The sequence below is a fragment of the Euprymna scolopes genome, chromosome 26 (assembly GCF_053919585.1).
Source record: "Euprymna scolopes isolate OS-2025 chromosome 26, ASM5391958v1, whole genome shotgun sequence".
In the NCBI taxonomy this organism is placed as follows: Eukaryota; Metazoa; Mollusca; class Cephalopoda; order Sepiida; family Sepiolidae; genus Euprymna; species Euprymna scolopes.
This window is the reverse complement of record NC_136507.1, coordinates 102,559,696-102,573,626: the sequence shown is the minus strand read 5'-3', so window position 1 is coordinate 102,573,626 and position 13,931 is coordinate 102,559,696. Positions and strand designations below refer to the sequence as shown.

Below are 13,931 nucleotides of genomic sequence, written 5' to 3'. Positions count from 1 at the left end.
GCCGGATATATACAAATTGTTTTCATATAAAAACAATCCTGTCTTGAAGAAAAATTGTCAATATGGTGGATTTAATTTAGTGTTTTCACGTCTTTCACAAAACAAATTCAAGTTGAAAATTTTAGTGAATTAAATTATTGTTTTGACATTTTCCAAATCTGAATTTTCTCTTTACGGATTTACATTTACTAACAGACGTACCTGATGTTGCTAAGTATTAAACATTACATTCCTTAAAAAAAAAAAAAAGGAAAGAAATTAAAACATGTGCATACCAGTATGTTTTTTTCCACTACTTGTAAGTAAAAAAAAAACAAAAAAAAAAAAAAAAAAAAAAAAAAAAAAAACTTGAGCTGAGATCGAAGCCAGTGTGTTAACTGTTGAAATTAATCTTAGCTGCTTCCATGTCATTTTGTACATTTTTTTTTTTCAAGTGGTAATGGGATTTTGCCCAATGTTTACGTTGGTTTCATCTAAGAATTATTGCTTCTGTTAATGATTAATTTTCATTGACTACAAAATGACATTACATTTGTAAGAAGCTTTCACTTGTCTGAAACCTGCATTTTTAGTTATACACCATAAAAATTGACTTTTCTACAACTAACAAACAAGAAGGCAAATTTTTACAAAATTTCAACAAATTTTAAACAACGTTTCTGAACTTTTGAAATGAGGATTGCTTATTTTTATTATTCATCGGACTACTGTTCTCATCTTGAGTGTGATTTTCACATTTCAGTCCCTATAACCTCCTTCTTCAGGTGTATCTTGTTGAACTCGGGAATTTGGACGGAATTTCGAGCAGAACCCTTTATTTACTTCACGGGGGTAGTGTGCTCTTGTTCCATCAGCCATGACTGGATAGAGGTCCTAAGTAATTCGCAAATGCATATTTTGGTCACCCACACTGAGTATTGCACCTTCAACCTTCAGGAGAAGGTCACTTTTACAATTGATTTTTCCCAGTACGCTAACCACTGTGCCACGGGTCCCTACGGACAATTCTAATACAAATTTTAGGAGCCTTAAACCTATTTTTATTTCTAGTTGTAAACCACTATTTATTACTAATTATTATTAATTATTACTATATATTAATGTATATCTATTTCTATACTTATTACTTGCATATATTAATGTTTTTACTTATTACTTGTATATATTATCTATTGTTTATAATTACTGGTTCCCATATCATATTGAATTCTATACTAGGTCTACTTAGCAGTTGGTTATTCCCAGCATATGTGCAGTTTCTTTCAGTCATCTTACTCTCCACCGTTCCTCTCTGTCTATAATTTTTACTTCGTCCCATAATGGTAGATGGTTTCCCTTTTCTTTACAGATATGGTCAGCTATAACTGACTTTTCAGATTCTCCACGTACTACGGCTTCCTGATGTTCTTCTAACTGTACTTTCAACAGACGACATGTTTCACCTTTGTATAGTTTTCCATTTACATGGGATTTCATATACACAGTTCTTAGTTATGATTTTTTCTGTAGGGGGCTTGACTATCACAATCTGGAATCACTCCTGATGTCATATGGATTACATATTCGTTGGAAGTTTTTTGGACAAGCCCTTCATATACGGTATACACACATGCATCATAGGGTGGGGGAGTGGGAAAGAGGGAATGATAAAGAGATGGATAGAGAGAGAGAGAAGTAGAAAGATGGGAGTTTTAATAGAAATATGTTATACTTTTGACTCAGACAACACCAGGTAAGCCTGCTAGTATTGAATAAATAAAAAAAAAAATTTATGGCCTCCATTCATAAACCATTAAGTGTACAGGAACGTTTTGGTCACTGTATTAAGTCAATCCTAATCACCCAATTTGTTCTAGAGGTAGTGTTACAATTACAAACTCTTATCTATGAATGAAGGCATAAATAAGGTCAAGAAAAAGAAGTGACCTAATTTGTAGGTAGATGTATAGAACAAGGAAAAAGGAGAAACAAGGTCAATAGAATTAAAAGGAGAAAGGGGGAACAGAACATTGGAATCTAAACACAGCAACACAAAAAGTTGGATAATTTATTTTGATGTGAAATTTAAGCCAAATGTTGTGACTTATCTTTTTCCTTCTTTTTCTCTCTCCCACTGAATGTAGAAAACAATCGACTTACTGATGAACTTACTGCACTTATACCCCCCCATAATTGAAAAGAATGAATCCTCAACCCATCAGACTAGCAGTAAAATCCCACCCCTTCATTGTAGGAGTCCCAAAACAGCAGAAAATTTTCTATTGTTTTTTTTCTTGAACAGCTTGTCTTTGGAATTCATTTTCTGCTTCTCTGACCGCATCAATATGCAGGTTGCTCCCCTATAAATCTGGTCTCTATCAAGGGAGCTTTTTTTTTTTTTTTTTAGACTTAAGTGACCTTGTTTTAGATAAATAAAGAATCCAAATATTCTACAAAATGTGGAGAAAAGAAAATGGAAAATTGGATAATTGCCAAATACAGAAGACAAATGAAAAACGATTGATATTTCGTCTCTTATTTAAGAACTTTATCAAAGTTCAATAACAATGTTTTTCTTAACTTTTTTCAATTAAAAAAGATCTTGCTTGTATAGCTTCACTACTTTTTTTTCTTATGTCATTTTTATTCTTCTCTTACTTTTCTCATCTCATTTGCCTTCATTCCTACTATTTTAAACATTCAAACTAAACTACCATATAAATTATTATTATACACATAAATGATTATAAACTAAACTATTATAAGCTAATATCATTCTGAATTAATTTTTTGTTTGCTTATTTTAAACCTGTTTGAATAAATGGTTGAACTCCAATGGTTGTCATACATACCATTTTTCCGTTATCTCCCATCACTGGGTCGCATACTGAAAGAATACAAACCGTTCAATTAAATATTTTAGAAACAATTTATAACATTAGGATTATTCTATTATTAGATCACAACATTTCATCCAGTTTAACTTTTGGCTTCTTCAAGTTCATTTTTTTTTAATTTGAGAATCTTCATGCCAAACTCCAAAACCTGGACAGAATTTTAAACCAAACCTTTTATTTAATCCACAGGAGTAGATTGTTCTCATTTCACCAGCCATGAAAACTGAGTGTTAATTTTATGTCATTCTTGGTTATAAATACTGAACCATCAACCTTTAAAAAAACACTTTCCTTGAGGTTGAAGGTTCAATGTGTACTACAGGTGATAATCACTAAGAATGACATGAATTAACAGTACTCTTGCATAATTTGATCCGGATTCTCGGGAATTCTGGTCAAGCATGGATCAGGTGAGACCTGCAATCATCGGTTTCAACAGAGCACTGCCCAACTGTTAAAACGCTAAATCGACTTATTTTTTATTTACATTACCGACAAGGAGGGTTTCTTTTTAATTTTATTTTTGGTGACCATACCAAATCACAACGCCAAAACCCTCCTTCCAATAATAAACAAATACATTCTGCCAGGGACTACAATCGTATATCCGACTATTGGAAAGGCCTATAACAAAGTAGGAAAAAGATTCCACCAACCACCTGACAGTGATTCATAAGTATGCGTTTTGTAGACCCTGCGACAAAGGCAACAACGAACCATGTCAAGAGGATGTGGGAAGGAAACAAAACAGTAAAACAAGCAAAAATGCGGGACCAACCAGGAGCTTCTGGGCACATATTTATTTGAATTTATTTATTTTTAATTTATTTATTTGAATTTATTTATTTTAAATTTATTTTTTTGAATTTATTTATTTTTAATTTATTTATTTGAATTTATTTATTTTTAATTTATTTAATTTGAATTTATTTATTTTAAATTTATTTTTTTGAATTTATGTGGAGACAAAAAATTTGGAAATGATCCTTTTGTCTCCATCATAAATCACATTTCCGAAAGCTACCCGGTTATTGGGGATCTTTCTTCCATTTCCTTTTACCCCCCTCTCCCTGTCTCTTTACTGTTGATGGCCGTTCAGTCAACCGATAATAAATATTTTGAAAAAAAAAAATAAATAAAATAAAAATATTTTCAGTCCTTTAAAAAGGTAGGTTTTTGTTATTTTTGATTATTTGCATTTTTTTTTGTTTGTTTGTTTGTTTTTAAATTAGTCTGCATCTGCTCAGAGTACCGAATTAATACTTCTTTTCAAAAATGGCTGATGGAATGAGAATAATCTCAACCATGTGGATTAAATAAAAGGATTCAATTTGAAATTCCATCTAGGTCCGTGAGCTCAACCATTAGGTTCACAATTTCAAGAAGTTTCACCTGGAGAATGTCAAAGGTTACTTCAACGAAAACATTGTAAAATATAACAATTAATATGAGAATAGTAGTCAAAAATACCAATCATTATTTCAAAACTTTGGATACATCCAATATTTTTTCCAAATTTTTTTTGCACAGAATCAATATTGCTATTCACATAGTTTATCTTCAGACTATTGTCCACATCATTAATATTTAGCTCACGTTTCAAATCAATGTGCTCTCCGAGCTTCAGGTGTATCGTTCATTTATATTGATCGTTTTCGCATAATCAATTATTACTAGCAATGGTGCTCGTGAATCAATTTTTATAAATTGAAAAAATATTCTTTTTCAAGTAATAAATGTCTCTCAGTATATTAATACCGTTAATGCGTGATAGCTTGCGTGTGTGTATGTGTGTGTGTCTGTCTACCAAAAAGTTTTAACAGATGCATTGAACTGTGACAAAATTAGTATCGTTAGAAAGATCCATCTCTAGGATGACAAATATCTAACAATTGGCCAAAAAGATTAATTCTGGACCGTTTTTTGCAAGGAGGGATCAATTTTTAGTGTCAACATTTTTGCAAAGTCATATGCCTAGCGATCTCAACATACATTTAAAAGATCTTATTGCAAAAGCCTGTGATGTCATAAGTCGCCATGGCCAAGACGGCTAATACCATGCTAGCTTTTTTTATCTCCTTTTCCTCTTTTGCATTATAGGTTTGAGCCTGGCTACTGTAGCAAATTTTTTTTTTCTTGTACTCACATGGGTAATCACTGCTATTTTGATTGAAACAAAAGTTGTTTTGATTTTTTTTTTTTTCTGGGGGGGTTGGTTTTTAAATAGCCTTAGTAAACCACCTCTCTCTACCTGGGCAACGCCGGGTACCCATGTTAGTCTATTAAATCAATCTCAAACGTCTATGTGTGTTCATATGTCCGCTAAAAACTTTCGTCATCCGCAAAAATTACAAATTTTGCTTTCGGCTTCTCTTCTGGCTGATTCAACCCAAGTCACATTTTTTTTTTGTTTTTTTAATGACTGGGCAACTGGTTTCTAAATTATTTATTGTGTCGGTGCACATTTTGTAAATGAATGGGACCCTGACAGATATAACCATTCCTCTGGATTAGAGAGTAATAACAATAGAAGATTAGAATTTATGTAATTGAATGATGTGTTTAAAAAATTAATTCCTATTTCAGTCACGTAAATTCTTTCAAGTTGAAAGCAAAGCACACACTCAAATTAGATTATTTTGTGTTCTTTCTTTTTCCGCATGACAAAGACGTTCACTTTTTTCACATAAGCAGCTTCTTTTTTCTTTTCTTCCTAACAAAAAATCCACACTAATGAGGTAGCGTTCAAAAATTAAAAAGACACTTGTCACGCAAAAAATCCATCTTTTTATGCTGCCAACTCAGACTCTAAACAACACCTAAATTTGCATACACAGAATGGTTAGGGGTATAGAGTAACTGATAGGTTTGTGAAATTCAGTAGGTAAAGAGAAAAAGTGTTGGGAAACCTTTTGAGTATATTTTTTTTTTTTTTTTTTTACATAGGCATCACCACTTATCAAAGCCAAGAGGCCACTAGAGGATAAGGGTTAAAGTGTACAGTAGTCGATTGGACAATATAGTAATCTTAGTAATGGAAATTTGGTAAATTTGTTAACTTAAGTGGAATGGCTCATCAAGAATTTGTTTATGTTGGACTTGAAGACAACCATATTGTAGTCAGCTGGAAAACAGGAAAACGGAAGACAATTCCACAGGCGTGCACTTCTAAGAAAGAAACTTTGTTCATGGAATCTACGTTTAGGTTTCGGTACAGATAAAGAGTGGTGGAAATTATTGATAGTGTTCACAGCTAGACGAGTGTTTCTCGTGAAAGTTTGACGAGGGGGGGGCATAGATTGGAGCTCAGACGAGCACTGTATTTAGTTCAATTAACTTGGAAATGTACACAAATCTAAGACCATGGCAGAATCCTTAGAAAATGACATCCAGACCATAGTGGAATGGGGCCTGTAAATGGATGGTAACATTTAATGCTAGTAAGACTAAGTTGCTCTCCTTTGACAAATACAAGAAGTCTCTCCAACCACCGATTTCCATGACAACTAACATCTTACCTGAGAATTATTCCTTCAAACTCCTCGGCCTAACATTCACAGGCAATATAAAATGGAACAAATACATTGTCTATGGTCATCCTTGTCATTGTACCTTTTATTGACTAAGCTAATCCTAGCCAGAGTTCTTAGTCACCATAATACCACATTCACACCAGGAGTCGTCCTATTTAAGATTTACCAATCAAATCATTTTTTTTTTTTTTACTGCACTTTGATCCCAGCCTGAAGACCAAGATGTCATTTTCTCAAGTAAAATCAATACCTGACAAATATTAGTTGTTAAGCATTTTCAGAGTAAAAAATAAAATAACTAAACATATTTTCCAGAAAATTGTGCAAACACAGATAACTCAATATTTTTCTGGAGATTCTACCTACATGGTATATAGAAATAATTTGAAGAAATATGACCAGTTTGCTACTCTTGAGTTGAAGTCAGATTGTTTAAATCCAGAAAAAGTGAGTTTGCAAAGCCAATCAAATAATAAAAAATAAAAAAAACAAAGTTCAAAATTTAATCTTTTTCTGCTCACTACATCTCATTTAGCTCCTCTACAGCTTTGAGTTAAATAATATTACTATTTGTGGTGATATTTTTTGTTTATAATGAACTATTTGATGGTTTAATTTATGGCATATCAACCATCTGTGAGTTATTTAACAGCCAATAAAGTTTATAGATCAAAGCTGGAGTCTGAGGATTTAAATTTCAGGAATCAAGGTAGAGTTTTTGGATTCAATGGTCTTCATTGAAATTACTTAAGGTTTTAGATAGGTGTAAAAGGTGAAACTTTATTTGCAAAAATTTTTTTTAATAAATAAATAAATAAAATAAATCGGTCAGAAATACTTACAATATTCTGTGTCCGGATGTTCTTTTTTCATTTGTAAAATGGCCTCGGCTACTTTCTCAATAAATGATTTTGATCCCATGTAGCCTTGAGAAAAATTAAAAATAAATAAAAATAATAAATAAAAATGATTACAATAAAATATCTCCAAGCGAGGTAACTCTGGTCGCCAAAGTTGTTGATAAACCATTTATCTGTAAACTTTATATAAAGAAGGTCTTTTCAAATCAAAAATGTCCAAAATATATATTTTGGAAATGAAAGGCTAGTTTTTAAGAAGAGATGATAACGTTTAATTATATAAATATTAGTGATGGGACGATTCCAATATCCCCCCCTCCCTCCGATTCAGATACAATTGCTGATTCTGATTTCTTATAAATCTCTAAATATTTAACTATAAAGTTGCTATTTTTGCCGATCACCGTAAAAACAGACATTAAATGTACAGATATTTTCTCAAACGTAAAAAAATACACTTGGGGGAGGAGGTGATTTATACATCTTAGTTTTAGTGGTAATTTAAAAATCAAAATTTATTATTTTATCATTACTACCAGCAGTGTTAGATTCGGTTTTAAACAAAATCAAATAAAACAAGAGAATTGAAAGAATCGTTTTTGGCATTGGGAAATCTGCACAAAATTTTCTGATTCCGATACCCCAAAAAGTTCTGATTTTTTCCGATTCCTGATTCTGATTAATGATCCCAATAATAATAAATATATTTAGATATAATTATCAACAATCCAATATTTTTACATTGAAAAGCACCGTAGAATTAAAAAATAGTTTTAATTTCTTATATGAAAATATTATAAATGAGAAAATGGTCACACTGTTTGAAGACACTTATTTTTAAATAAAATAAAAATAAAAAATTTGAAAAACCTTTAAGTGTCAAATGTAATAAAGGGTTTTTCAAATTTTCATTTAACTTTTATTTAAAAACTAGCGGGGCTATCCAGCATTGCTCGGGACCGTATAAACAATGAGAAAATTGAATTTGATTTTGAATATATTTGTTATTCTTAGGAGAGAGGAATTTTTAATGTCTACGTTTAATTTACTATTTCGAGCAAAAGAATATTTACCTACCTCGGACGGGTATTACACAGATGAAATAACTGTATCTTATCTAGGGTAGATAATTTACAGCATGTATATGAAATAACTTTACCTTTGCAAGGACGGTGGATATACAACACATATTTGAAATAATTTTACCTTTGTAAGGACGGTGGATATACAACACATATTTGAAATAATTTTACCTTTGCAAGGACGGGTAATATACAACACATACTTAAAATAATTTTACTTACACTAAGACGGGTAATTTAAATACATATATGAAACAATTTCACAAGAATTTTTACCTCATGAATTTTATCCAATCCCGGGCCATGCCGGGTAGTCTGGTAGTACATATATATCCACCTATCTCATACAATCCCGGGCAACGCTTGATATTCTGCTGGTACATATCCACCTATTTTATCCAATCCCGGGGGAAGCCGGGTATTCTGCTAGTACATATACACCTATTTTATCCAATCCCAGGCTATGCCGGGTATTCTGCTAGTACATATATCCACCTATGTAATCCAAGCCCGGGCAACGTCGGGTATTTGGCTAGTACATATATCAACCAATTTTTTCTGATCCCAGGCGACGATAAGTGTTCTGCTAGAAAACATTCCATGAATTGTATCTAATCCCGGGCCATGCCGCGTAATCTGCTAGTACATATTTCATACTAGTGCTATGTCATACAATTCCGGGTGACGCTGGGTATTTTGCTAGTACATGTACACCTATTTTATCCAATCCCAGGCTACACTGGGTATTCTGGTAGTACATATACATATATCCACCTATGTAATACAATCCCCGGCGACGCCGGGTAACATGCTACTACATATATCAACCAATTGTTTCTGATCCCAAGCGACACCGAATGTTCTGCTAGGAAACATTCCATGAATTGTATCAAATACTGGGCCATGCCGTGTAATCTGCTAGTACATATGTCATGCTAGTGCTACATCAAAGGGAGGTCACTTGCATATTATAAATATGATTGTATATTAATCTAATGGTATTTGACAATGAAGAACATCCAAGGGAGGTCACTTGCATATTGTAACAATTATTGTATATTATTCTAATGGTATTCAACTATGAAGCTACATCCAAGGGAGGTCACTTTCATATTTTAACAATGATTGTATATTAATCTAATAGTATTCAATAATGAAGCTACATCCAAGAGAGGTCACTTGCATATTATAACAATGATTGTATCTTAATCTAATGGTATTCGACAATGATGCTACATCCAAGGGAGGTCACTTGAATATTATGACAATAATTGTATAATTACCTAATGGTATTGGACAATGAAGCTACATCCAAGGGAGGTCACTTGCATATTATAACAATGATTTTATAATAAACATAACCTCCTAATACTAAGAATGCCTGGGAGGTCAAGCTGTAGAGAAAACAAACGTCACTCGGAAATGAGGAGGAGGCTACGCTTGGGAGGTCGAGCTTTAGAGAAACAAACGTCAGCCAGAAATGGAATGTTTAGCGAAGGAAATGTAACACCGATTCTACAAGTAATTTTAGCTAATTCAAGCGGCCCTCCCCCAGCACCCCCTCCAGTTTTACAGAGGTAGGAGGTCATGTGTTAATAATACAAAAAAGAAAATGGCTGTTTATTTTTTTAGTGTAAAGATAACGATCGGTCTTGTAATCGGTGAATATTTTTAAGCTTAATTTTTTTTCCCCTTACTTTTGCTTGACATTTTTTGTTATACTCTCGTATATTTACTATTTTTAACCCGATAATCACGTTTGAAACATTTACAGAGCATGTAAGTTAATATTTTAATTTGTACGATAATGACATAAAGAGTCTCTTCATGAAACGATACAAACGTCGCCATTAAAACGTGCTGGCGTCATGGTCACGTGACATGACTCAGCTTTTTTTTTAATTATGTATAAACAAACAGAGAATCGATTTAAAAGTATAAAATTACGTAATATTTAACGTTAAAATGTTACCTTTAATAATTTTGTAAAAATTAACATAAATAAATCTAGACGCAACGTGCGTTCGCAAATCATACATATTATGATCTAGGGGCTATATAAACACTTCTAAGCGATAGTAACTCTTTCCACCCAGAGGCCGTTGGTGAAAAAAGCCTTTTCGAGACACACAAAAAATGCATACGCGCATTTGCCTTTTATATATATATAAGTGTTTTCAAAAAGTGTGCGACCATCTAATTTAAATTCCTGCTTGAAAACCGTGGATCTACCGAAACAAGGCACACATTTTCATTCTCTTCTACTCAGAGGCATTGTCTCCACCATAACACCAAAATTAAAATAAATTTACAGATCGGACTTCCTACCCTGATGAGGCTATTTATTAGCGAAATATCAGCCACAAAAAAAACATAAATAAATAAATAAATAAATAAATAAATAATGATTTTATCATTACATTTGATACTTGAAGGTTTTACAAATTTTTCATTGAAATTTTATTATATAACTTGATATCAACCTTCTGTGGATTACCTGTTCAGTCTTTACTGCAAATGATTATAATTAAGAAAAGCATAAATTAACACTTCTACTTTAACATTGCTGACAGAATGAAAACAATTGCTACTTAGCACTGATTGTTAAGCAATGCTGTTAAATATTAGGCCATTTGTTCGGTTCTGAATAACAGTCTTCTGAGGTGAAAGGTTCAACCCTTTCTCTACTAAACTAACTCTTCTACCTGGTCATGGCTGACGGAATGAAAACAATTTACGTCCGTGAACTAAAGAGTTCAGTTCCACACATATTGTAAAATTTGACTAGAATGTCAGAGTTCTAAAAAATAAAAAAATTTACATGAAAAAGGTTGGCAGTAACATCAGCCAAACAGATGTGAATCTAACAACCAAAATGAAAACTAACAAATTATCAATCCCTATCTAAAAAATCATCAATCCTTATCTAAAAAATTATCAATCCTTATCTAAAAAATTATCAATCCTTATCTAAAAAATTCTGAGATGTAAATTCAAGTGCTTAGTTACTTACCTGTGATGATAAAATTGAAATTATCAATTTGATTTAATTTGAGTCCCTCACATAATTCCGCAATTTCACGGGCGCCCAAGACTTGTCCTTTCACGTATTCATAAGCTGGCAAATAGAAGGAAATTATTAACATATGTAAAACAGTTGAGGTTAGCTGGCAGGCTAAGGGCAAAGAGAACATATGAGAAAGTGATGGGGATAGATTTAAGAGAAAGAGAGAATTAAGGGCTTCGTCAGAGATGGGTTAGTTTGGAAGTCAATTTCTAAAAGCTGGCCAATATATGCAAGCATGATACTGACAATCGCTTAATCAGAAAATAAAAGGAATTCTCTCACCATTTCTAAGACAAACCCAGAATATTACCATTTGCTACAGAACTTATACATACATGACTGCTGCAAAGTAATGTTTGAGCATCGTCTTTGCTTGACTATTTGTCTGTGTCATGAAAGCACAGCTTGGCAACCTCCCTCTCTAAGCGATTGCTATCTAAAGTACAGATTAAAAAGAAGAACCGACTACAACAGAAGCACAATCAAACCATTGTCTCTTATAAGCATGAACCTGGTGTAATGTTGGATCCGAGTGGGGGGGGGCATAAGTTAAAAATTATGTGAACTATATATCTCTAAAATTATCTTGTCAGATTTTTCAATTCAGACCTAAATAATCTTTGTGCTGACGAACCACATTTTGCTTCTGATTAGCTGATATCTGTCATTGTTGTACCAGGTTTTTAGCAATATAATAATGCAGAGGACAGTAAGTAGAGGAAGGCGTAGAGGACAGAAGAAGAGATGGGAGGATAACATCAGACAATAGATGGGCCTGAGGGACCTAAAGACAGAGAGTCAAGTACGATAACCATTGCCCCAACTTGACACAATCTTTAGAAACTCTTTTCAAAACTTGTGAAACTTGACAAGCAGATAAAAATCCGATGACTACCAAGTACCTATTTTTCTATGACTCCTTAGCAGCACTTTTTTCTGGATGAAAACTTATTAAAAAGTTTTATATTATATACCAAATTTTAAGTATATAGATCAAAAATTTGTTTATATAGGTTGAGAAGTGTCCTCATACACACATTTTCACTTTTATAGATATATAGATTTACGGATATTCTTATATTTTTTTTAGAAAATAGAATTAAAATTTTTGGGTGTAATTAAAATATATTTTTTTGAAAAAAAAAAAAAAAAACTTTAACAGACATAATATATATGGATTTCATGAAAAATATTGTCATAGTCAATATTTTTTTGAATTCTGCGACACAAGAGGAACTCCTGTAGGTAAATTCCAAAATTTTCTTCACATTTGTCTAATGGCAAGAAAAAAAAAATGTTTTAATCCTTCAAGTGGCTACAATTTAATTTGTGGCTATTTTTATATTTGTGATATTTCTTTGAAAGTTTTCAAACCATTTCTAATATTAATAATTTGCCATTTTTTTTCATGAAACCCTCAAATGTCATGCGTGTCACACTGGAGATGGATATGTCGATCAGCATCAAATTTCAGTATTAATGAAATATGGCCATATCTCTCTTCTTCAATATCTGCCATCTCACTCCCCTTACATCTCAAAAATCATAAAATCCGACCCCTTACAAACTTTAACCTGTAATATATGCAGATCTCTTAAAATTAAGTGGCATTTATCAAACCTTGAAATAGGTTGATGCTCAGGCTTTAATAGAAAATACACAAATGGCCTGTTTAAAATATTTTATATCTAACTAGCAGGAAGACCTGACGTTGCCTAGGATTTAATGATAATCAACAACTGTTTCACACCCCCATATTTTTTATTGTCACCGAAATTGATGAAATCGCCTATTTTTCAGTCAAATCTATTGATCGTCTGCTCTAGTTGAAGCTTCCCCGCCAGTTCTCCAGAAAGAAGCTTCACATGCCTCCCTGCACTTACTTAGACCACAATACATTCCAGTCTACGTTGCACTGTAGAGAATCTACTGCTGATTTTATAAAATTATTTTTTATATATAATGGTTTGAACTAAAGTTTAAAATGCAAAAGTCAAGTATCATGCTTTAATTGTGCTCTAAACAGAAAACATTCATTTCGAATGCGCAACTGTCATATCAAGGAACCTACTGTTGATTTTGTATCTCAGACCTTTCAGCTTGTATGATAATACACCTTCTCAAATGCACTTGTAATGTTAGGCTGTGTAAGGTGTTAACTTTGGTCAAAATTACCTGTTCCTTCTTTCATTGGATTATTTCAATTATCAATACTTATCAAAGACATTCCAATACAAAATCTATCTAAGAACATTACCAGACACAAAGTAGCTTGCGTGAAATTTCATAAAAAATCAGCCCAGACGTTTTCGAGTCCATAGGCAACGAATTCACACACAAAATTCCTTTTATGTAATCGTAAAGATCTTGTGATTCTTTAAATTTTGATTTTTTTTTCTTCAATTTGGACAATTAAAAAACATGCGTTTTGCTAGCCGGATGAGATCTTCGCTTTTTAGAGCTAATAAGTAAAACATCTCCATGGACGTGCAGCTTTTGACATGTTTGCATAA

General features: G+C 32.5%; 1 protein-coding gene across 3 annotated transcripts in view; it reads right to left on the bottom strand.

Annotated features, from left to right (window-relative positions):
• Positions 1 to 13,931, bottom strand: part of LOC145248314 (pyridoxal kinase-like) — a 67,586-nt gene that overhangs the window by 39,456 nt on the left and 14,199 nt on the right. For all 3 annotated transcript variants that reach the window (XM_080110221.1, XM_080110223.1, XM_080110222.1), the window contains exons 3-5: positions 11,365 to 11,469; positions 7,252 to 7,335; positions 2,832 to 2,866 (exon numbers count right to left, since the gene is read on the bottom strand). In XM_080110221.1, the coding sequence (XP_079966347.1) occupies positions 2,832 to 2,866; positions 7,252 to 7,335; positions 11,365 to 11,469 (224 nt within the window). The remainder of the gene's footprint in view (positions 1 to 2,831; positions 2,867 to 7,251; positions 7,336 to 11,364; positions 11,470 to 13,931) is intronic.